Below are 26,206 nucleotides of genomic sequence, written 5' to 3' on the forward strand. Positions count from 1 at the left end.
GTTCCGTTTCATATACATGTAAATAAAATCCAAATACAGAAAAAAGTTTTACATATGTATTTTTGATCCTCAAATATTTGTTTTCCGTTTAAATCCCCTGAACCTGCAAAGACAACCCGCTTTCTATGCATGGATCGCTGTGCATTCGTGTGTGGGTTTTTTGAGACTCCCCTGATGCTCAGCCGATTCGTACTTGTAATTTTTTCTATCTATAGCCAATCAGATGTCTCCTCAATTCTAAGCCAATCACATGAGCGCGTCCCCACGAGGGTATGATTTATTTGTTCGTTTTCTGTGTTTGCAGGTTCAGGGGATTTAAACGGAAAACAAATATGTGTGGATGAAAAATACATATGTAAAACTTTTTTCTGTATTTGGACTTTATTATTTTATATGAAACGGAACACATTTGTGTGTGCATTGAAAAACACAAGTGTGGATCCTTTTGCGGATCATGAAATACAAGTGTGAATCCTTCTGTGTTCATGTGTGTATTATGAGACTGTTCTGAGCCCATAAAAAACGGCATGCAAAACCGTCTTAAATGTGTGTTTCCTGTATGGCGAATACAGCTGCTTTATTTATGTCTGTATGAAGTTGTTGTGAGTGTGGAGGGAGCAGCTACAGGTTAGCTTAGCCTAATCGATCAGTGGCCTGTACAACGAAGCCAGTTCAACAGACCCTCGATATATGGAGTTATCTGGCTTAACTAACCCTAACAAGCGAGATCCCGCTAAGCGGTCCTACGATCACACTTGCAAACCTTGATACCTCAGAAATTGGGAGCATTTCAAGCTGTTAGAACTGTTAGCGCAGGAGCCTCGCAGCGGGGAAACAGACTTTTAAAGATGAAAAGCACCTCTACACATGCTTATTGTAGTAGTAAGTGCAATGCCTTGCTGCCTGAAGCACCATCCTTGATGGAGCATGTGGGCTGGACCTGTATTTTACAGGAAAGGAGTGAGCAGAGGGTAGAGTTGTCCATTCTTGTTTTGTTTTCTGTGACTATCTTCCTCACCCTGCTGAACACCCTCTCAGACTTTCAGTTGCGCGTGCTACTAATGAGACGCGCTACCATGGACACCAAATAATGGTGTACCTGTATTAAAGTCGGAGTGGAAACTCTGTCTTGAGGAAATCTGATGTTGTCAGAAATCGGGAGAAATATGACCCCGGGAGGCAGTGGCGGAATGGGCCGGTACTGAATATTATGCACCAATAATTGTAATACAATTGATAAAATAATTAAATATCTGGTGCTTAAAATGGCCATTATCCATAAGTGCACTTTTACTTTTGGTAGGCCAGTTTTTTATTCAAATACTTTTTGACGAACTACTTGAGTAACATTTTGAATGCAGGACTTTTACTTGCATTTTTACACTGTAGGCTATTACTACTTTTACTTAAGTAAATAATTACTATACTACTATTAATGACTACTTCTTCCACCAATGGAACTATCTAAATCGACTATTTTGTTGTTGTTGTTGTTGGACCTCTCGAACATTTGCATTGCAGTTCAAATGCTTCTTTTATCCACTAAGGCTAGTCCAAATCAAAGCTGCTGTGCCAGTTGTTAATCCGTTACATCTACCCACGCCTATTAATGTCTACAAGTTATTTAATGAAGATTTAACAGCCGTATAAATCGCTCTGTCTTTTAGTTATAGTAAAAAAAACCTGTGGTTCTTCCATCTTGAGACATAGGGTTAGCTGCTGCTATGACATGAACGGCTAACAACAACAAAAACCGGGATAATAACATGTGAAACATACGTGTGAAATCCAACATATAATGTCATTCATATATTTATACAATCATGTAAGCTAATGTTAAACCGGCTAACGTTATATACGGTTAAAGAGCCGTATATGCTCCTTTACTTACGTCGAATGGTAACTGTTAGCTGGATATTGGACCCTTGGATAGCTGGAGGACCGGGAGGTGAGGAGAGGGGTGATGCTAACGGTTCTGTCAGCAGGAGAGAGGCGACACCGGCGGCTTGGGTGGCAACTCAGAGTCATTGGTAGACTGGAGGAGGCTGGAGGAGCGTCAGCCTATGGTCCTGTGTACCGACCATGGTGCCGACAGCTCCGGTGAATAGGACCCGGGAGGGGGCGGGTTTATAAGGGTACGTCGGTCTTGCTGTTGCGTCCTCTGGTGGTTAGTACTGAAGCACATTAATAACCCTGGAAGCCTCTCAAAGTAATAATATATAACGTATCTCCACACAACAAAATACATTGAGAGGAAATGCATTCATTATTAACTAATACTCATGAATACAGTACAACCCCTTGCTTTATCCTGTTATAATGCATTATGACCTGGTAAACATTTACTCATAGGGTTCGATTTATAAACTGAGCTCTATGGGGGTCTTTAAAACGAACGCACGCACTCAAACAAACACACACACACACACACACACACACACACACACACACACGCGCGCTCGCCACACACACACACACACACACACACACACACACACACACACACAGCAGCAGCAGCCCTCTACTTGCTACAAACTTAAATATGAAAAGGTTCAACAACGCACACACATCATCTCGGCTCGCGCAGCACGCTCACAGGCATAGATTGCGCAATAATGTATTGCGCACCTTGGAGGTGCATTGCAGGCATATTGTCATTCAAGAGATTCGTAGTTCTTTTAGAAAACGTGTTTTTCTTTTAGCCTATTTACCTCGTTAACGTAAATAATACTCATTACATTGACACATGCATTATTTATGATTAAAATAATGGTTGTTGGGAATGTATTAGCGACCCCCACAGATGTATGATTTCACTGCGTCCGTTGGAGCTCAGACCACAGACTATAAATAAAGGCTCAGACTCCTCCTTATGGGAGCTCAGCTCCCATTGGCTCCCACATAACTCGAACCCTGCTCGAACCCTGTTACTCAGGTAGTGTACTTAATACAACATGGAGACATTTTACCACCATTGGCCATTTTATACTTTACAGTTCAGAGATAAATATTGCTATTTTAACTTCACTACATTAGATAAGAGCTTCTGGTTTTTCAAGTTAGGATTTGAAATACAAAAAATATGATCAGATTATAAATATGATCCATAGTTTGATTAAACTACCAAAAGCATGGGATGTATTGTGAATTGATTAATTAAGGTTCCACCTTTTACAGTTTTATTGCTACTTTGAGATAAATTATTTGAATACTTCAAACACACATTCAATCAGGCTGTACAAATACCTACCAAAATAATCCAAAAATTATAATGTGCTGTGACAAAAAAAGGTTGTTGTCCATGAATGAGTGTCAATATACCTTCTTTACAGAAATACAGTTCATTTAAACATAATATTATAACCAAAGAACAAATATTGGAAAATAATTATTGCAGCTTTATTGACATTTTTTTAAAGACGCTACAACATTCTGAGGTGATCTTAAGTGATAAAAACTGTTAACCCTGGATGTGATAATAAATAGTATGCTTGTTGTTTATGTGTAGTATATAGCTTTGCGCACTACATTCCACAATTCCTAAGCCGCTTAACTGAAGCTAATCACATGTTTTTGACAGATTGGATATTTAGAAAGGAAACAGGATATACTGTGCCTGATATTTAAGTCAGAAGAGGTAGAAACCTACTGTGTTTCATCCTAAAATGATTGCTTTTAAGATACTAATATACTCCTAACCTACATCACAATAGTTGCCTTTAAACAGGGAGGAACATTTTAAATATCAGAACAAAGTGAAGTATAAAAACAAGTGAGTTACATTCACAGTAAGTTGCTGTTTTCAAGCCTATCCTCGGATCAGTCTCAATGAACAAAAGAAACTAAGTGCACCGTTATATGACATTTGGGTCAGTTATCAAGACAGGTGCAGGGACAAAGTCTCAAGAGGGAGCAATGCATCTCGAGTTTGCAATCAGTGCCAAATGAGTCAGTAGTAGTGTACAGTGTTTGTTAGGTGAAGACCCTCAGACAGATTCCTTCAGACATTTTACTTCTGATTTGTTGTCTGCAGCCTCCTGGGAGGGGGACTGTGCTGTTTTGCTGGGTGATGCTGGTGAGGAGGGCTGTGGTGTTTCTGTTCTATCACTGATGCCCTCCTCAGCCTCCTCCTCCCTCTGCTGCACCGACGAGAGGTACTGCTCCAGCAGGCTGCAGTCTGCGCTGTCCACACCACCGCTACAAACAGAGCTCAGTGCTCGCACCGTCTTCAGAGAGTCTGCTGTCCCGCTGCTCAGGAAGCTGTCCTCCTGCGCTGCCAGCTGATCACTCGTTGACTGGAAGCCGGAGTCTGGGAACGAGGCCCCTGTGCTGGGTGGGATGGCCGTGCTGGATGCAACAGGCGGGACACACAGTCCAGGAGGTGAGATGTGAGCGGGGGTGACGGCCTGACTGATGCTGGACAGCTGCTGCTCCACAGACTGCTTCCACTGCTGCATGGACTGGAGCTAAAGGGGAAACACAGGGACAGTGTTAAACTAACTAAAAATGTACTAAGTTCAATCATTTATTTGAAACTTGATAAAACTACATTAAATCATTAACATAGCCGTTCAAGACAGACTGGTACCAAAATTAAAAATGACTTTAAACCACTGACTTGTTTCCACAGGAACTTGACGGCTTCCTCCTGAACCAGCCTTTGTAACCGCTCTTCTTCATACTGCTGCTGCACCCTGCAAACAAATACCATTGTTACCTAGCCTTCAAGAAGTGAATATGTATTTAAATATAAACACAATCATGGGCAGTAATTGTTAAACCATCTCTTGCCATAAGATAATAACAATGCTGTTCAGTCGCTTACCCGTCTAACTTTCCAGACAGGGAGACGATGTGGTCTTGCATCCTGCGCAGGCGGATTTCATTACGCACCTCCCTGGCCATGGGGTGATAACAGCGAGTGTGCTGCCCCCTCCACCATGACTGGATTTTAACTGCTGCTTCCGTCACATTTGATTTATCGGCACAAATACCGACTTCTTCCTGCTCTGTGTTTTCTTTTGTCTCTGCTCTACCAAAGTCAAAGGATGTTTCCAGATTGTTTTGTGGTGTGCTTACTCTGACCCCCAGGGATCCACCTGTAGTGGCTGCACCAGATATAAGTTCCCCTTCAAGACCGCTCTCTTGCACATCCACTGGGGGGGCCTGATGTGTCTTGTTTGTGTTTTGCTTTTTGGGCTGTGCTGGCCACTTTGGAGCAAGGGAGTCCAGTTCAAATGTCTGCGTCTCGTCCTCGCTGTCAGAGTGTGTTGTTTGTGGCTCCACGTCAGATGTGAATGGGAGAAAGGTGGACTCAGAGGAAAGCATGCTGCTGTTGAGTTTCTCCTCATCTGTCTGCACATCCTCTAAGTAGATGTGCTCCTCTTTGGGCCTTGGGCTGCGAACTACAGGCAATGATTGGTGGGAAGAATCACAGCTCATCCAGGTGTTAAACTGCACCACTGGCTCTGTTCAAAAGAAGACGTACCATCCGTTAAAAACTCATGCAGAAAGCTTAACATCACAATTATTTGTAAACAGGAACGATGAAAAAAAAATAAGCATGATGTCCAATGCATCAAACCCATGGAGGGACAAATACCGCATTTCCATTGCATGATTTGACATGGGTCTATTTTTTAGTTGTCCATTAGCAAAAGTTGTAGGTAGCACCTGGTGCTTTTTTAAGTACAACCACGGTGCACTCTCACTAGCACCTCACTCCTACAAAAACCAGCCGTTTTCAAATAGCCACGCTACCTTCAAAAACAGATTTTGCTGGTTAAAGGATTAATGTCAGTTTTATGTGGCGTTGCTATGACAATCAGCTGAGAATCATGTCTACACTAAGGGTGTTCTCTCCAGGGAGTAAAGTCTAGTCCTAAAACGCTGTAAAAACACTGCGACATAAGCCCTCTCACCTGTCTCCAAGACTGATGGCGCAGCAGCTGGTTCCGGTGCATCGATCTGTTTCAACTCTCTGGCTCCCCCCTGTGGGACGGCATGTGAAGGACTGTGCCTCTCCACGTCTAGCTGAGTTGGACGAGGAAGGCTAGAGCAGCCTCCTCGGGTCTCCTCCATCAGCTGCCTTTGGTGAAACCTGAGAGGCAGAGGAAATGTTAAAGCAAACATGAGGTCATTGTAAGTAAATAGGTTTTATTAACTATGATGTATGGCAGGGTTTTTGTGACCATAAAGTAAGGATTTTCTTCTCCGTGCAGTTTTTGTAGCTTTATGTCGTGAAGCAGTAATGCCCTTTATAGATTTATACCTCTGCTTACTGAGGATCTTCTCCAGTTTGGCGTCTTCTGCCGTCTCCAGTGCCGGTGATGATGTCAGAGGGCAAACAGTGGCCAGGTATTGAACCAGCTGAACATGCTGACCTGGTCGATATGAACGTCCTTTTCCCTGACTGTAGAGCCACTCTGCTTTGAGACTGTAATCATGACATGTATACACCATAAGTAAGAGATTCAAATGTCAGTATACAGTACCCTTGTGTTCATCTTGTCTTCAACAGGCATATTGTAACAACAAAGGATTGTACACACCCTTCTTTCTGTGACACCACATAGCCATCCAGGACCTTCAGGCTCAGACACCAACTCATAACATAGGGCCGATAATCAAAACCCGGCAATGATGGGGTTGCCATGACACAAGGGTTGCTCATAATGGAAAGCTGCTCCAGTTCATGGAGAGGTGCAAGGTACGATGCCTATGGAAAAATCAAAGAAAAGTCGGTGAGGGATAATTCGCTTCTGTATCATTTAAAAGGAGATTAGTGCTGAACATGTAAGGGAACAATTACTTCATTAAGATCCCTTATCTCATTTTCTGCCAGCGAAAGAATGGATAATTGGGCAGGTAGATGAACAGGCACAGTCCGTAGTGTTGTAATGCTGTTTCCATGGAGTAACAGTGTCTGCAAAATGGACAGGAAATGTATCAAAGAATACATTTGTTTTCAGAAAAGAATAGCACTGATCTGTGATTTAGTTTGTTTAATGCTCACTGTTGAACTTAGTGACCCCAGCGCTCACCTTTAATGCCACCAGTTTAGTCATATCACCAATGGTGGATATGTTATTGTCAGACAGATCCAGATGTTGAAGAGAAACACAGTTGTTGAGTTGCTCAATGACCTGTGTAAAAGGGTGTACAGTCAGTTAAAATATTTAATAACCCATAAGCTGAAACTAATTGTTCGATCTATGAAATGACATTATTGTGAATACATTAGATGCAGTATCTATCACTCTGTCTCACTCACCTTAATATTGTTCCCTGACAGGTTTAGCCATTTAAGGTTTGGCATGTCTCTTAGCCCCTCGATATATCCAATACTGTTATTTGGAAGATTGAGGACTGTCAACTCTGTTAGCCGAGACACACCCATCATTCTCACCAGGCGATTACTGGCTACAGATAGCTAAAGGGGAAAATACAAATATGGTACAAAATGCATTCAATCAAAAACATTTACTTAGATTTATCCACCGAGTCATCAGTAAGTTCACTTTAAGCTTGTAAATGTAGATAGTAAAACCAAGCAAAGGGTTTAAAAGTGTAATTACCTGCTGAAGGCCAGGGCTCCTTTCCAGATAGTCCAGTTTCATTATTTGGTTACGGTCCAGGATGAGAGTGTGAGTCTCCTCGGAGCAGATTAAATCAGGATCCAGCTTTTGCATTCCGCGTGCTGAAAGATCCACCACAGGTCCTTGTAGGAGCAAATAAAGTGGAGATTAGACAGACTGAGACACCACAACAACTTTTATTTCCTAATCCCCTTTGGCTACAAAACACACAACATTAAATTCAGATTAGACTCCACTTTCCTTCTTCAGAGTGCAGGTACTTGAGCATCCAAATACTGTGGAGATGCATGTTAGCTAAGATAACTCGAGTTTAGTTTCTATTTTATGTTGTTGTTAATTCATGTGCAATGCCTTGTTTACAAGCTAACAAAACAGCTTCCCAAATTGGGAGCAACAAAGTAAATCTCATCAAATCTAATATACAGTATGTACAGTAAACAATTGCAGCAGTTACAGCAGGTAGTTCAAGTAAAAGTATAAACTATATAGTGCCGAATGTAATTACGAGAAATACAAACAGTAGAAATTATAGAATGACAAGTATGGCAAAGATAATAAGTCATTATTTCGTCTTTCACTATTTAGCTAACGTTACCTAGACAACTTGCAGAACATTAGCACAACACAGTGAGTTAGCCTGATATTTATGCTTTGTTAATCTTTCCTACAAGACTATATGTAAGCCTGTCAATAGAGGATTGACACATGCTGTTTTGATCAGCATCATCAGATGCAACGTTAGTGACGTTAGCTTACTGCAGTGCAGGAATCTGTGGAGATACATGCTAGCTAAGCTAACGTTGGGTTGCTAATAATAAACCTTCTCACAAGGGCTAGCGTTACACAAACAAATAACCATCGCTTTTTGTCTGACGAAACCAATAACATAGCCACTTACCAGCATTTGTGTCGATTTGTAAATCTGATACCCCCATCCTGTCGCATCAGGCAACACCTAATGTTATCTAAAAACTATACCAGCTACTACAGTCTGGTGTGAAAGACAAGAGGCGCCTGTCGCTTGTCAAACGGTTCAAACCAAGGAGGTTAGGGGAATTGTAGTCCAGACAAGACACATCGCTCGTTTGGAGTGTGGTCTCTGTCGCTTGAGAAGACTACACAAATCGTCATTTCCTACCGCCAACAAGGTATCATCGAACACAGAAAAAATAATAGCTATTATGACCAAAAACGCCCACGAATTGACGGTGGATATTTAATTGAATGTACATTTAATATTTTTCTAAAATAATTAATTTTGTATTGTTTTATCAAACGAGAAATCTCAACCGCTTGCTAGGCAACCGTCAGATTGTGACGTAAACCCTGCGTAAACCTTGTGATGATTAGCTAACGTGTTCATTTTATTTATTTTTAAAGTAGAAAGCAAAACATTATCAACATGCGTATATCATGTATTAATTATGAACGACACGTCAACTGACTAAAACAAATATTTACCGTTTATTAGTTCATAAATACCAATTCTCCTTCTTACCAATTCCGTTTCCGCCGCCGTCATCTTTCTTTCCGGTTTTGTGCCCTCTCGTAGCCATCATGAAGTGAGTGTACAGAATACTATCAAATGCCATCTCAACGCTTAAATAAACGTTATAACGCTTTTATATACATTAACCCGTACGGTGTACCCTTTTCTTTTAGTGATGCCTTGTATTTCTTGTTTTCAGGGTCGAGTTGTGCAGTTTCAGCGGGTATAAAATATATCCCGGCCATGGCCGCCGATACGCCAGGATAGATGGAAAGGTACGTTAACCATTCAACACGAAACCGGTTTCCAGCTGCCTTGCCATAGATACGGTGTGAAGTAAAATTCGTCGCATTTGAACTTTTATTTTTGCTGTCTTTGTCGCCCAATATTAGAGTTTATAACCTAGCAACACTGCCTGGAGTATAGTAGGCCCAGTCGGCTACATTGAGTGCTATGAAACATGCTAGCTTTAGCTGCTAGCGTTAACTGATGGCGCTACAGCATAGTAACATAACAATGTACTAATTCTGTTAATGTGCCGCTTTTTTGTCGGTCTGAGGCGGCTGTGTTGTTGTTGTGTTCATTCAGAACAGTTGTAGAGCTTGGAAATGTTGATAACATAAGTGACATAACTGTCACTACTTGCATGTTGTATGCAACACAGGGATTTTTAATTTGGCTTTACAAAACCATATTGATTGATCTGATGATCAGTCTCATTTACTCGTCACTTTGGCTGAGGGTGAACGGTGTGCACGGTGTCGATCTGTGTCATGTGCTGTTGCCTGACTGCGTTTTGCAGGCTGGGCAGGTAAAACTGTAACATTTTTCCTAACAACATCTTTCATCGGTGTGTACGGTCAAATTACAATCACCCCCCGACGAAACTCTCGTGTAGTTTGAGTAAATATCCGTTAATACATACATATTCTTAAGGGGTGACACGCTGTTTTTCCTAAAAGACTAGTATTTATAATTGTATTCACCGTAAGAGGTATGTCAAATTTCCAGTTAACATATAATATAAGTACACTTCGTAGGACACGTACGGTAAAGGAAAAACAATTTCGTGATTCTTCACGGTAAAGAACATACTTCTACGGAAAATTATTAAAGGACCCACATATCATGTATCACGACGTTAAGGAATTTGTAATGGCTATGGTATCACTGTCCAACCTACCGATTCCATCAATCCTCACGAAGTTTAGGAGTTCCGTTACTCTTTCAATGGTTGTGACGTACAAATTCTGATCTTAAAATTTCCAACCTCAAGTGCTATAAAATTTCATCGTCGTAAATTTGTATAAAGATTCTTTGCAACATCTATCCGCGCACTTAGTACACCAGTAACTTAGTCTGCCTGTGTATTATGTCAGACTCAACTCGTTACTACGATAGTACATCACTCTTAAACCTCCGACCGTTTACCTCTTTTACAGTAAAATTCTGCAGTTCCTGGTCATGATACTGAGGACACGAGATACCGAACGTCCAACACCCTCNTAAGAAACAACTATAAATAAACTGCCCTTATTAAAGCACAACTCAACCTCTTACAACCTCTCCATTATGTTGTAAGCAAAAGCGAAAATGTCTATCATAACAACATGACATCATGATTTGTTGCAGGGTTACTGTATTATAGGCTGCTGCATTAGTTTAGGTACATTTAACTTATAAACTCAGTCATGTTTGAATTGACAAGAACTTAAATGTCTGCGTCTCAAATCTGAGGATGGGCTTGTTACCTCTGTTTTGTATCATTATATACTTAAGCAATAGCTCACGACAGGCCGTGGTATATGCTCATTATATCACAGCTAAGGGGCGTGGTTCGGCCCGACGCGATGCAGGCAGTTTGCTTTTCAGCCCAACGGTATACTTTTTTTGCTCAGACGCGGAGGGATACTGACTTGTGAAAAGTAACTGACAATTCTACCCGTGGTATACGCTCAGTATATCACGGCTAAGAACCAATCAGATTGCTTGATTTGACTTGTCCGTTTTATAATCAATATTTTGCGTTTGGGGCTGTTATTTGTGTCTCTCTTTTGATTTGACAATCAAAAGAGAGACACAAATAACAGCCCCAAACGCAAAATATTGATTATAAAACGGACAAGTCAAATCAAGCAATCTGATTGGTTCTTAGCCGTGATATNTATTCCTTCTGCCATATATTTATGTATATTTAAGCAATAGCTCACGACAGGCCGTGGTATATGCTCATATATGAGCGTATATGCTCAGCGGAGGGTCGACAGTTTGTTTCCAGCCCAACTGTATACTGTTTGTCTCAGGCGCGGAGGGATACTGACTTGTTGTGAAAAGTAACTTACAATTCTACCCGTGGTATACGCTCAGTATATCACGGCTAAGAACCAATCAGATTGCTTGATTTGACTTGTCCGTTTTATAAATATATATATTTGTATATATAATACCTTGTTAAATTCAACATGTATATTTTCTACTTTCTTGATTATTTCTAGTCTTTGAATTTGTATTGTATTGTACATTGTCTTCTTACGCTGCTGCAACACAAACATTTCCCAAATTGGGATCAATAAAGTACTCTCTTATCTAATCTGATCTGAATTGTATTGATCACGACTCACCTTCTTGTTGTACGGGTTGGAGATAACCAAAAAGGTGTCGTCTGACCCCGACAAGAGATATTCACCCGTGTCGCTCCACGATATAGTGTTGACCTGCAGAGACACAAGGACTCAGAATGAGATATCGACTTTGCATTTTAAATTAGCGCCGAAAGGATGTGTTTATAAATAACAATTCTACAGGCAGGAAATGAAACATTGCATTGGTGTATTTGTATTTACAGTACCAGCTGGCTTCAGCATGGTCACTTTTCTTAAAAACAAATATACTGATACTTTTCACCATGGTGTACTTATGTGCTATTTTTAGTTTGTGTACTTATTGTGTTATCAATAACGTGTGCATACTTAGCAATTTACTTTAAAGAATCCGCACTTAACCGCACTATCTGCTGTTGTAATAATGTAAATGTTCCCGTTGCATGACAAATAAAGGATTTAGGGAATGTAAGGAGGTCATAAGATGATTATGAAGGAAGGAAAAACTCCAAATGATGAGTCGAGGGTCTAATTTCTTTGTGACTAAATTACATTGATTTACAAGTTCGTTAACATTCAACTAAATGAAATCACGGTCGCACATTTGACCTAATCCTTATCCGTCCATTAATTTAAAAGGAGAGTTTAACAGCATTGAGGCCACGGCTGTGGATCGATATTTCATCACCACCTGCTCCAGAGTTTCATCAGCACTGTGTTGCTCTTCATTTCCAGAATCACTCTGCTGCAATCAGTGAAATGACACTCCTCCTCCGCCACACCCTGCAATCTGAACCCAGGGCTCGCCCTTGCAATACATTTTAAAAACACCTTTCGATCGATTCTGATCCTCTGAAGTAAAAGGATTTTAGATTGGGAGTAAAGGGCGGAGTTGAATCTGTCTTGGTGTCTCATTTGATGAAAGGTTCGGACAGAATATCATTGAGCTTTGTTTCAACACACGTCTGAGTATCTTGTGTTATCATACTGTAGGTGCCTCGTTGTAGTTAAACGGCCTTTTTATGCTCTTCCCTTTCCTCTAGACCAGGGGGGTCAAACTCAAATACACAGTGGGTCAAAATAAAGAAATGGGTACTAGTCGAGGGCCGGACTGGTTCAATGCTTATTACAGAACTTATTGAAATGAACTTATTGCACATATTAAACCTGGAACTAACAAAGCTTAAATGATTGCCTATAAAAACAACATTAATAATAATAATAATGCATTACATTTTTTATTAGAGCGCTTTTACAGGTGCTCAAAGCGCTCTACAATGACACATTGCCCATATAAAGACAACATTACACATTAAATAATCAGTTGCATTCATTTCTTATGGCTCTATCTGCCGAGTCATTTCTTATGATTACATTTTTCCACAGACCAACAACAGCTTCAACAAAACTATTTCCCTCAAAGAAAAAACCAAACATGGCCCTGTTGTCCTGAGAGAAAAAGTGCAAAAAGGAAACATCCATGTAAACTCAGTGTGCTGCTCTGTGATGCTAGTTCAGATACTTGGCATCTCATCTTGGGTGCAAGGTCATCAATGTTTGGGCTCAGGCTCTGAGCTGAGGAGACCCTCAGGATTGAGGGAAGGTGTGCAATATACCGGCGGGCCAGATCTAATAGTAATTGAAATTATCCTGCGGGCGAAAAATTAAATCCAGCAAGGGCCTGGTTTGGGTTTGACACATGTAGAGTGTGTTAAATAGGTATTTGAGCATGTCAAATATGTAACTTTTTGTATTATTTTTGTAAAATGTGTAACTTCTTTTATTATATATATTTTTTAAATCTTTAGTACTTAAAAAAAAAAAAATGGTATGCATGCTTAGGTAACATTAAGCTGTCTTTGGGTCTTTTCTGCTGTAACAATGTTCATTTCCCCTCTGTGGGACTAATAAAGGGATTGTGATCTGATTCTGATGTAAATGGTAGAAGCACGTAATACAATTATGAACCTGAAAATGAGTCTAATAGGGCCCCTTTAAAACAGAGTGCGAGACAAGTGGAATATTAGCAGGACATTTTTTACATTTAAAAAACACCTGAACATGCCTTTCCTGTGATGGAGCGCCTCAATGGTATCCCAATAAAGAAGCTGTCTAATTACACAATATTTTCGATATCAAGTGTCGATTATTTAGCAAAATTCTCATCAAAATTCTCATTGTGTCTCATATCTTGTCAAAGCACCAAAATTGCAATCTGCACAATATCGAGGAATAGGTCAAAAGTATCTAAATATAAATGTTTGTGCACAGATATGATATTAATAATGCTCCTAAATGATGTGAAAATGTTAAGTTTCATTCAAAAGAACCACAAATCCCCCTCACAGAGACTGACTGATGTCTTCCACGAACGTAAGATACAATGTATAAAAAACAGAAGTCCTTACCATCTTCAGACACATCTATGTTATATTCTAACTACCCTCAAATGTATATTCTTCACCTGTGTCAGCTGTAAATTAACCGCACATCTTTCATTCTTTGATCAACGGAGGCAGGTTTTATTTTGCAACTAATACTTCCTTGTTTTCACTGATTTTGTAATGTTTGGTGCAGCTCTCTCTTGCCCTTCAGCCCACAGCTGACATGTTGGAGGCGTCCAAAAAAAGCCTGGCTGGTATATCCGGTAAACACTCAGAGCGTCCACTTACTGAGCGGAGGCAGCTTATCAGAGAGCAGTTTATCGTGAGCACAACAGAAAATGTATGACAGCTGAACGTGGCTAGTGTCACGACAGCCGAAGGAAATGTGTGGGCATTTATTTGTACGAGAGGTTCCTGTTATCTATCTGGCTGGTGCTCTTTGTATAAGAAATTGAAAGTTTGAAAATACAATATTTAAAAAGGTCCTCTATTATACTGTTTTTCATCAATATATTATAGGTCTCAGATACAAAACATGTCTCTGAAGTGTTTGGCTCCAAACACCAAACAGATCATTGCAGCATTACCCATAATCCCCTCTGTTTCAGCCCCGTTTCAAAAGTGCTGATTCTCTGTCTGTTACTTTAGATGAACATAAGGAGCCCCTCCCCACGCCCCTCTGAGAGATATTTGGTTAGAAAGAACACAATGGTGCTCTAGGAGGAGATTCAGGTGATAAGGTGGGGGGGGGGTTACCTTGGTTGCTGATTGGCTAATGGTTACACAAGCCAAAACATCGTGATGACATCATAAAGTTGTTCCTGAAACTTTCAGAATCTCTTTCCACAGAGGGGACACATGTTGAAGTAGAAGAGACATGAAAACGTGGATTTTGCATAATAGGTGGTCTTTAAGAGAATAACGCCAATGATAATACTACAATTGATTTTTGGATAATTTAGTCTATGAAGTGTCAGAAAACATATGCCCATCCCACTTTCTCACTGTCCAGGGGTAACGTCTTAAAATGTCCTCTCACTAAAACTAAAACAAGGAAAAATGCAATTAGTCACATTAGAGAAGCCAGAAACAGAGAGCCTTGGGAGACAAATGTTCTCACCATAACACCAGAGCCCATAGGACAGCATTTATAAATAATTAGAACAGAGAAAGGGAACTTTAAATTGTCCCGTTTTCAGGGGCTTTAAACAAACATTATTTTTCTGAATATATTTGATTGTATTCAATAAATAAACTCCTTTATCAGAATAAGAATACTTTATTTTACCAGGGAGATATTGGGTTTCGTAAGAGTTAGAATAAATAAAATATGTAAAGATATGTATGTTATAAGATATACAAAGGTGGTTTATTTGATATAAAGATTTGAATGCCTTTTATTGCTAGAAATATACAGTGTAAAGTTCTATTATACATATATTGACTTGCACTATTTCAGCACTGTTGTAAGATTCCCTTTGTCATAACTACACTGTAGCTATGTCCAAATGACAATACAAGCCTTGAATCTTGACTATTGTAAAGTTGAGTAATTGCACATAATCCAATTGATTAATCTACTAATAGCTTCAGTATTAAATGCATGACTTGTCCTGCCTCCATCAGTCCATATTGTCAATGTAGTATATATTCCAGCTTGCCACTACAAGTAGAATACACTCATTTATTTATAACATGCAATGAAACTATCCCTCATATCCTTTTCACTGTGGTGGTTGTTGTTAACAGGAGGCAGGTATTAAAGGAGCTCTCCGGTGGTTGTGGTGTTTTGGACAGAGACGTTGAGGCTGATACTGCGACACCATGTGTGATTTCTGAGGTTTCAGGTTTCTCAGCCGCTCTCTGTCCGACACTTCACAAACTTAACGTGGAAAAGTGTTGTAATGTGTAGGGCTCTCCTTACCAAAGAAACTCTAAGTCAGGGGTGTCAAACTCAATTTCATCACGGGCCACATAAGCCTTATGGTTGCACTCAAAGGGCCGGTGGTAACTATATAAATATACATATATAAATACATAATATATATAAAATAATGTATTATATTATATTATTGCCTCTGCATTGGGTTACTATTGGATAGGGTAATAACTTCGTAATTAACTACGTCTGAAAGCAGAAGTCTAAGGCAAATAATTTCGGTGTGCATTTCACAAAAGGAGATGCATTGTGGGACATGTAGTTTATGGGCAACATGCTTCTGTAAAGTGGCATGTAACCGTATAACTTCTTTGTAAGTTCTTGCGGGCCACATAAAATGAAGTCGCGGGCCGGATAAGTTTGACACCCCTCCTCTAAGTCAACAGCTCTACAATTTTAAAAACGGATGTGTTAAACTGAGTTTCTCCACAAAGAACCGTTGAAAATCGTGCTGCAGGATTCTGGAGAAATATCTAGATTTGACTAATTTAGCAATTGCCATATGTTTTGCGATATTCTAGAGAATTGTCATTTTTCTTTATCCTACTTCTCTACAACATAGTCCACTCAGATGTTTTCACGTATTTTGCTTTTTACCAAATATTGCGCTTCCTGCGATTTAGATATCTCACTTCTCTGTTTTACGATTTTGACTAAATTGTAATGAATTGTGCAGCCCAAAGGCAAAAGCTTTAGATCCTGTGTTGTCCACAGACGTGCTCATGAGTTTAATGGAAACAAGTCATTAAGGATGAAAGCAATGAAAATGAAAAACAACATATGAAAATGTGGGGTACTTACACAGCCATCGTGAACATTCAGTGTCCCTTCAAGCTTAAGTCTCTGGACAAATTCTTTTCTACCTGTGGACAGAAAAGAAAACAATGTAAAATGACATGTTTCTTTATTTCTTCTCATATTCAAAGACAGCCCTATGCTAGATTCATCCAAACATTTCAACTCAATTATATTGTATTGCCCAATATATGTAAAGTACTTAGTTTACAATGAACCAGGATATCTCTGTATTTTAAGGAAATTAAGTGTTTTTTTGCATTAATAACTACTTTAGCAATGAATTGATTATGCATACCAGCTCTTGCAGATCATGTGAACATACCAGGGGCGCAGATAGTGGGGGGGGGTACGTCCCCCCCCAATTTCATAGGGACACTGATCCCCCCCCCCCCCATTTAAATAATAATAATATATATTTATATTAAAAATATATATATTTTAGATTTTTTTATCATTTTTTTCAATATATATATATTTGTTCACATGATCGTCGTTATAAGCATATATATGTGTAATGTATAGATGACTTTTACTTACTGTTAATTGTTATTCCTCTAAATTGTTATTTCCTCAAACGCCTTAATAAATGATCCTTCTTGCACTTAAAGGTAAATAAAACTAATTCATTTGTTAATCCATGTACATACTGGGAATTTGAAAGCAAATATATATTCGAATATTCGACCCCCAAAAAAACGGCTAACCAATTAAACGAAATGTACATATCCTAAAAGAAAGAAAATAAGTGGGAACATTTTTTACAAATAAATAAATAAATACATACATGTTCAAATAAGTATAGAAGAAAACAAATCGTATTAGTCAAATGTATTGAACTGGTGATCACAGTTTGAACAGTTGACAGCTATAGACCTACAGCTTTCATGCTTAAAACATTGAAATGAAAGAGGGATCATACACGAACAACATAACGGGTTAGGGTAACGTAACCCTATTACAACAGAGATCAACAACCAATAACAGGGCCTATGCACAGAATGCAGCTATTCAATACTCATTCTCCTTTAAGAATATGAGCATGTCTACATGCTCAGGGGAGAGGCGTGTGCTGAGGCATTCACAATCAGGCCAGCTGTAGAGAAGACCCTCTCCGCTGGAATTTGGGTATAAGGTAAGGTTTGAGTCTGCGTGATCTGCATGTAGGGACGGGCAGCAGCCATGTCATTAGCTAGAGCTAGCTAGATCTGATGGATTTGGACATAAACGCGAGTGAAGTATAACCGGACGCGAGAGAAAAGAAATCAGCACCAGCAGCTCTGCCCCTGTGAGGGACCGGTGAGCGGAGCAAAACACACCTTTAGACCTAACACACTTAGCTATGGCACTGTCGTATACATTGAATTATTCCATTTGATAATATGTTATCAACTTAGGCACCCTTCCCAATTTTTTTTAAAATAAAACAATTACAATAAAAATATTCATAACTCATACCTGAATAATTTTGAACATTTGAATATTCGATTAATCGTTCCCATCCCTAGTTCATACACACTTACATTGTATTTTATTTGCTGTGTCATGTTTATTTATACTGTTCATGCTCACTGCTTGTAGCACTTTGGGATCTGAAATAAAATATGAAGTGCTTTATAAATGAAACCCATTATTATTATTATTATTATTTGATCTTGAAACAGTTCATATTTGAGCTTACGGTTAAGATTGTAAAACAAATTGTAAGTAAATATCGTGAAAATAATTTCTCTCAGTTTCGTCGTCCCCCATTTCAGAAACCTCACGTCCTGCGCCCCTGGAACATACCCATGCATCTTTGAACTTTACTTCACTTTAGTTAGGCGCAATACCAACTCTGAGGACTGGTATAAAATATCACATTAAACATTTGGGGTTTCAGTAGCATCATGTGATATGTTCCTCATGCAGGGGAAGCCTTCCTGCACTTGTTGAACAGATAGGGAGACGAGTCAAAGAGACAAAGAAATGACTCGTACATGAGTTTAGGCTCTTAGGAGAATTAGGAGAATATAAAATACACATTAAAGAAAGTCCGATCTGCTTGGAGTTAGCAGCAGGAAAACAATGTACACCTTTCGTTTCTAAAAAGCAGCTTCATGATGAGACGATGTACCGTGAGTCGAGTCATATTTCTTTGACGTCTTTCCTTTCATTTTCACCCTTTGCGTATTCAAGTTTCACGAGTCGTGTACAAAATCTACGTTATGCAATAACTCTACAGGTTTTGTGTCATTGTTTGTTGTTATAAAAGAGACATAATTCAGTGTACTGAAATAAATAAAACTTCATATTTGAGTGGGCTGTTGACACTATTCTCCCACAATGCAATGCACAATGGGACCATGGAGGAGCGGCTCTTAGCGGCTAAAAATGAAAACTACTTGTGGATGAAAAAAAGATGAATTGATTTAAATAAAGTAACTATTTGTAAGTAGCATTTTAAAGTTGCTGTTGTGACCGACATTAGTTGTGTGTCATATTGATTCATCATCAAAGGATCTGCCTCTCTGTCAGTGTTTGGTGCATTTTGAAAATATAACAGTTTAATTGTACCTCAAATAAAGAGGTACAAAAATATGAGTTTGCGTGCATTCATTATTTCAATTTTTAATTGTAAATGTTATGTAAGGGAAACAGCAAGGCCTGAGATGTTGTGCACATATAATAGCTACCTTCATACAAAGTGGGGAACGTTGTTTTCCCATTTTTAAAACATGCGACAGCAGCTGAATATCCGGTCGGGAGCTTTGACTTGCACCGACAGGTTTCATTATGGCTGAAGGAATTAGACAAGCCTGAATTTGTGTGGAGGCATTTCTGTAAAGGAGACACTCCAGCATTCATTTGAACAAGAGCTAATGGACACGATGACATGTTTTTTCAGCACTAATTGTACCTTTAAAGTAACGATACATAGTTGGAGTTTGGCCTGTTAGACATGGGAATAGAGAGTAAATGGTGGCTGGCACGCCCACAGTTTAAAGCATCAGACATGAGAATAAGAACAAAAGCTGTGCGGTGTAGTTCTGTGGACGGGGGCCGCAGCGAAATATATTTCAAACAGAGCTTTCCGGGGGAGCTGAAGCTAGTATCTTTGCTCTCTTTAAAGCCACCAGACTCCACTGACAAAGACAGTCATTTTGATCTGCAGAATATTGAAGTTGCTGCTTCGACCGGTTAGTTAGTCAGAGTTATTGTGTTACTTTTGTAAAAGTCAAACCGACCGTTAAAAGACAACAACATGATACAAAATCAAACAAACTAATAGATCATGGCAGCGGTGAAACCAACAGCTTGTGTGTTCTGCAAGGTCATCATTTATGTCTTTCTCAATGAAGTCTGGTGGCTTTGACAAGAGCATGGACAGATACGTTAGGAGGGTGTTTTTCTTGGTGGTTAAATAGATGATGCCGCTGCCTTAGACCCATCGCTGTACATTGCTTCGCCTCCATGCCCAAAGTCTTTGTGTTTTCCAAACTGGGGGTGAACAGACCCCAATACACTGTCAGTAATACACTAACTATAGACAAGTACTTCATACATCCCCACTTCTAAACTTCTTAATATTCCTTTGAGATCAGAGCAAGCTATGGACGATTTCCTATAACCTCCCAGAAGTGTCCGTGGAATTCGATGTACACCTCTATTCGCTGCCCCCATCCCCCCTACAGGAAGCTAAATATACCCTACAAGAGCTCCACACCATACATCACAGCAAGTTCCCTCTACCCATAACACAATAACAGCTCGAACCATATCTCCTTCAAGCTATATGCAGCCCTGACTAAACCCCAGCGGCACCTGCCCCACCTCTACAGGCTTATAAATCTCCGGTCAACCCCTGTCAGGTGTCGAGTCTTTGACATGCCACATTGCAGACAATAAACCTCTCCGTCTCGCGTGCCAGTGGGTCTGTCCTCCGTGTACACCGTGGTCATGTCGTATTCTCAGGTTGTTCTCTCACAGCCAACTCACAGACACACAGACAGACAGACAGACATCCGAAAAATCTCACTAATGAGGCCTTTCACTGCAAGTAAAGTCAGACTATTGAGTTCCATCGTTTTTCCTTTAAGTTCAAAACATGAATGAATATTTGGGTTCATATTTATGTTTTATTCCTCTACTGTGACATGTCTCCATGCTTTAATGTTCAAAAAGCTCTTTATTCTTCTCATACTGCCTGTGCTGCAGCACCTCTTTTCACCCTCTGTCTGAAACCAGAGCCCAGTCTGCTCTGATTGGTTAGCTGGCTGGCTCTGTTGTGATTGGTGCGCGAGCTTTACATAGTGATGTCACTTGGTTACAGAAGTCCATTTATATGTACAAAAACCTAAAGAAAACACTACAGGAAAAGGGAAAACCCCACAAAGTATAAGAGGGTCCCTTGAAGACCATTTTTATTCCACTGATTTAATAGTAACAGAATAATGCAAGTACACTTTTTCAAAAAGCAAATAATTTATAATTCTTAAAAATATTCAGACATTGTAATTGTAAAATAGTCATTCCTAAATATGAAGAAAATAACATATTAATAAAACTACACAACTGAACAAAATAAATAACATGGAGTGTAGGGCTCTGTTTACAGAGATGTAGCAGGTCTGTGCAATAGCACGATAATGGGAGAGGAAACTTGGTAACTAAAGTGTTGGGGATTTATATAATCAATGCAACGCAGGAAGGAGGTCAGAATGACGATCGAGGTTGTGTCCATATATTGTACGATAAGTCGATAATGTAATTACTGTGACAGGCCCACTTGAGACACTTATAAACACTGGAGTGTCGTAACAAGATATATCAATATTTTTTTAATAAATAGGTATGGAGTCGAGCCAGTACTATTTATAGTTGATCTGCTACGCTTGTCAAGAGACGCAACCGCCTTCGTCTATTCAATGTGGAAATATTCTATTTTAATAAACAGGTAAACAGTCAGTGGTGTTTTGATATAGTGGCCTGATATTCTGTATAATATTACATTATCTTTACTCCATATTACTTAACTTGCTTCGAATATTCTTGTGTCTGCTTTCATTATCATTCAATTATAACAACAATGAAAATAATCGACAAAAAAATGTTATCATCAATTACTCAATATCAATTTTCCCACCAAAAAAGAAGACAATGCTTCAGACTTGAGAAGTGAATATGGGAGTCTGTGGCTCAGCGGATAGTGCACTGAACTTCGAATCAGGGGATAGCAAGTTCGAGCCCCACTGCAGTCAGCATGTCGTTGTGTCCCTGAGACACTTCACCCCAAATTGCTCCTGTGGGGATTGCCCACTGTACTGAATGTATGTAAGTCGCTTTGGATACATGTAATGTAATGTAATGAATATTTACAAAAGCCTGAGAGCAATTTCTCATAAATTAAAAAGAATAAAACTGCATTCATGTGCAAAACAATGGAGTGTCTGAATGAGGAGATAATATCATTTTGATGTAGCTAATACTTTATGAAAAGCTGCACTATTAAGGATTAGAGCATAATGTGTAATCCTATGTCTCTACTGCTTTAGACTATCACGTATCCGCTTTAAGGGTACATATATGTTGCGTGCCGATTCGATCATATCCAACTCAAAATGTCAGAAACAAACATTTTAAAGCAAGCAAGTCCAAAGTGATGCCTTCAAATATTATTTTGTCAGTCCAAAACCCAGAGAAATGTAGTTTAATATAATAAGAAAAAGGAATTAATGTATACAAATTACAATAATGAGTTACATAAATAAGAATTAAAGAATCAAAATAGTGGATGATAATGTTTCTGTCAACCAACTTATTGATAAATCAGAGATTAGTTCATCATCCATGGAAATGCATCCGTGCTATTGTGCAAAACAATGGACTATCTGAATAAAGGGATCTTTTTTTAAATACGTTTTGCTGTAGCTCATAAAAAGAGAGATGACAAAGGATTACATATAAATGTAATCCTATATTTATAGTCCTTTCATTACAACCTTGACATTAGATCGCATTCAGACTACATGTAGGCTGCAACTACTGAGTATTTTCATTTTCGATTAATCGACCGATTATTTTCTCGACTAATCATCCATAAAATGTCAGAAAAAAAAGGTGAAAATGTAAACACCCAGGTGTGAATACACATGTATATTCAGCTTGTAACGCTAAACAAACAACAGAGGAACGCATGACACTATTTAAAAGGGATTTGAACATAATGTTATATCATTAAAACATAGTGTTATTTGTTTAAAAATACTTCGCCATTATTTATCTGTCAATCAATTAATCGATACGTCGTTGCAGATGGACTTTGCTGTACACCAGCTATGGAAAATGCGTCAACGCTACAGTGCAGAACAATAGAATATAGAGAAGAGAAATGGGATGTTATACATATTACCTAAGGACCATTGAGGATTGTAGAGAATATATACCCCCGTCTTTCCAGTGCTTTAGCTGTAGACTCGCACATCTCCGCTTCAACATGGATCAATTAAATGTCCTGCTGTGTTTACACTTTGCAGAAGCAGTAACTTAGCAGCTTTTATGTTATTAAATATAACCATAGTCATGTTGGGTCTAGCTGTCAGTGCGTGTGATTTAGTGGAGCTATACCTGCATCACACAATGTTAAAAATAAACACATGTTTTTCTTGTCGTCTCTTCTACGTTAGCATCAAAGTGTTTTTGTTTCTTACCTAAATAGTTGCTCCTGATGATGTTGGGCTCGTTGTATCCAATTAAACGTTTATTTACATCCCAAACCAGGTTTCCAGAGTAGGACATCGTGACCATAATATGTGGGGTTTAATTAACAATAACATTGAAACTAAGCTAACCCGTTCCTGTTGATGTCGCCTTGTTATCTGTCGTCTTTGCCACAGAGATCAGTCCCTGTGTGTCGGGACAAAGCTAACGTTAGCTTGCGGTGAGACGACACTCAACGTCCGCATCACTGGAGGTTTAGCCCCGGCCGTTTTGTTGTCTCCGCGGTCCCCCCTGAGTTTACATCCGCTGCCCGCTGCTCTCTGCGCCGCTAACTGTCTGTCCTGCTAGCCTAGCCTGGTGGTTTGATTTCTTCTAGCAGGCAGCGGTCAGCTGTGTCCAAACATCGCGATAAACTGCGGGGTTTGACCAAGAGAGTGGGAGCGCTTGTTTTAGAGAGCAGGAAAGCTGACGAGGGCGGAGTATAATCAGGAAAAGCTCAGAAAGTGTTAAAGCATGAAGCATTATTGAAGAAAAAATAACACAAATCATTAGCCTTATTATTGGCATTAATAGGATAGGACAGTCTAAAAATACCAAGAAGTAAAAAGTCCTGGGTCAAAATGTCAGCCTTAAGTAAAAGTACAGAAGACCTAATCAGGTGTATTGACACAAAGGTGTATTGCATACATTAACATAGTAAGTAAGAGGCAGAAAATGTTATGCAAAGCAAAATGCAAAAACTATGTTTTAGTTCTTTATTGATGAAAGCATCACTTCACTTTTGTTTACACTATCTGTATTTATATTTGTTAAACTGTTAGTTTTTATAAATTGTATTATGACTATAATAATAATAATAGATTTAATTTGTTAGCGCTTTTACAGGTGCTCAAAGACGCTTTACAGATATAGTGAAGAGAAAAGAAAAGAAAGGAACAACAAATAAATATATAGTTAAAGTTAAAGTCAAATAATACAAGAGTTTTTTTAAGGTGGTGAGGTCAGTGCAGTCTCTGATACCTCTGATGTGGGAGTGAGTTCCAGAGGGAGGGGGCAGCGACGGAGAAGGCTCTGTCCCCCCAGGTCCGGTGATTGGTGCGGGTGGGGATGGATAGGAGGTTGGCTTCTGATGAGCGGAGGCAGCAGGAGGAAGGGGTGTGGTGGTGCAGCAGGTCTGTGAGGTAAGGGGGGGGCTGATTGTTGAGGGCTTTGTGAGTAATGAGGAGGACTTTGAAGTTGATTCTTTGACGGACGGGGAGCCAGTGGAGGTTCTGGAGGACGGGAGTGATGTGGTCTCGGGAGCGGGTGTGGGTGAGGGTGAGGAGGCGGGCAGCAGAGTTCTGGATATGTTGGAGTTTATTGAGGAGGTTGGATGGTATGCCATAGAGAGGATGCTATTGCAGTAGTCGAGTCGTGAAGTGATGAATGCATGAATCAGGGTTTCAGCAGCAGAGGAGGAGAGTGATGGGCGGAAACGGGCAATGTTTTTGAGGTGGAAAAAGGCGGACAGATGACATGACCCTATGACAGACCCTTTAATTTAATACCATCTTTGTAAGGCAAGGCAAGGCAAGTTTATTTATATAGCACTTTTCAACACAAGGCAATTCAAAGTGCTTTACAAAAAATGAAAGACATTAAGAAAATGGCAGACATTAGAGAAAATGGCATTTAAAATCAGTCATTAAAAATAAAAGTTAATAAAATAAACATTAAAAGAAAAAATACATGGATAAAAGTTACAGTGCAGTCTAAGATATGAATAGTTCAATTAAAAGCAGCGACAAAAAGAAAAGTCTTCAGCCTGGATTTAAAAGTAGTCAGAGTTGCAGCGGACCTGCAGGTTTCTGGGAGTTTGTTCCAGATATTTGGAGCATGAACTGAATAACTGCTTTACCATGTTTAGTTCTGACTCTGGGGACAGAAAGCTGACCCGTCCCTGAAGACCTGAGAGATCTGGATGGTTCATAATTTAGCAGGATGTCAGAAATGTATTTTGGGCCTAAACCATTCAGTGCTTTATAAACCAGCAGCAGTATTTTTGAAATCTATTCTTTGACACACAGGAAGCCAGTGTAAAGACTTCAGAACAGGAGTGATGTGATCCACTTTCTTAGTGTTAGTGAGGACTCGAGCAGCGGCGTTCTGAATCAGCTGCAGCTTTCTAGGCTCGTAGCCTTTTAGAATCAGAATCAGAATTCCTTAATTTACATTGTAACAGCAGTATAGATAGAGATGAAAAATAAATATAACACACTATTAGATAACAAAAAAGGCATGCACATAGTATTTAAAATAAAATATAATTATTATCTCTGGCGTCTCACATTCTGTATTTAAAAATAAGTAAATTAAATAAACCAGTGGGGCACATTAATGCAGGGTATAACAGTTGGCTACTTGGTGGTTATACAGCAAAGTGAACAGTTGTAAATGCCTTTTTATTTAAAGTGTAAATACAATTAAACGGATTGTTTGGTATACAGCTGGTTTTTAGACTTTTCCTCTTTGTAGACTAGTCCTCTGAAGAAAGGACTGGATTAACCTGTTGGGGCTGTTGTGCGTTGTAAGAGGGCCAGAATATCAGGTTATAACCACAGAACCCGCTGAAATCGTACTTTATTACAGGTTTTACAGCCTCAATGAAATCATACTTCAAAGTTAAGCAATACAATAACTTATCTGCATATCATAATATAACA

The 26,206-nt window shown here is 39.3% G+C and overlaps 3 protein-coding genes across 3 annotated transcripts in view; all 3 read right to left on the reverse strand.

The window, feature by feature from the left end:
- Positions 1-2,093, reverse strand: part of nxpe3 (neurexophilin and PC-esterase domain family, member 3) — a 9,720-nt gene extending 7,627 nt beyond the window's left edge. The window contains exon 1 of the mRNA XM_010778692.1: positions 1,892-2,093. The gene's annotated coding sequence lies outside the window, so the exon portion shown is untranslated. The remainder of the gene's footprint in view (positions 1-1,891) is intronic.
- A 1,290-nt stretch (positions 2,094-3,383) lies between these two features.
- Positions 3,384-8,606, reverse strand: cep97 (centrosomal protein 97). Its single transcript, XM_010778693.1, has 11 exons — positions 8,497-8,606; positions 7,578-7,720; positions 7,274-7,432; positions 7,044-7,145; positions 6,812-6,925; positions 6,552-6,718; positions 6,272-6,436; positions 5,922-6,100; positions 4,826-5,468; positions 4,619-4,694; positions 3,384-4,466 (listed from the first exon to the last, which is right to left on the reverse strand). The coding sequence occupies exons 1-11, from the start codon at positions 8,531-8,533 to the stop codon at positions 3,987-3,989; spliced, it is 2,265 nt and encodes a 754-aa protein (XP_010776995.1). The 5' UTR covers positions 8,534-8,606; the 3' UTR covers positions 3,384-3,986.
- A 3,063-nt stretch (positions 8,607-11,669) lies between these two features.
- Positions 11,670-23,909, reverse strand: LOC104951962 (DDB1- and CUL4-associated factor 6-like). The gene is made up of 3 exons (XM_010778709.1): positions 23,495-23,909; positions 16,812-16,873; positions 11,670-11,801 (listed from the first exon to the last, which is right to left on the reverse strand). The coding sequence occupies exons 1-3, from the start codon at positions 23,589-23,591 to the stop codon at positions 11,670-11,672; spliced, it is 291 nt and encodes a 96-aa protein (XP_010777011.1). The 5' UTR covers positions 23,592-23,909.
- Between the last annotated feature and the right edge of the window lie 2,297 nt (positions 23,910-26,206).

Source organism: Notothenia coriiceps, unplaced genomic scaffold (assembly GCF_000735185.1).
Source record: "Notothenia coriiceps isolate Sejong01 unplaced genomic scaffold, NC01 NC01_scaffold00019353, whole genome shotgun sequence".
Lineage (NCBI taxonomy): Eukaryota > Metazoa > Chordata > Actinopteri > Perciformes > Nototheniidae > Notothenia > Notothenia coriiceps.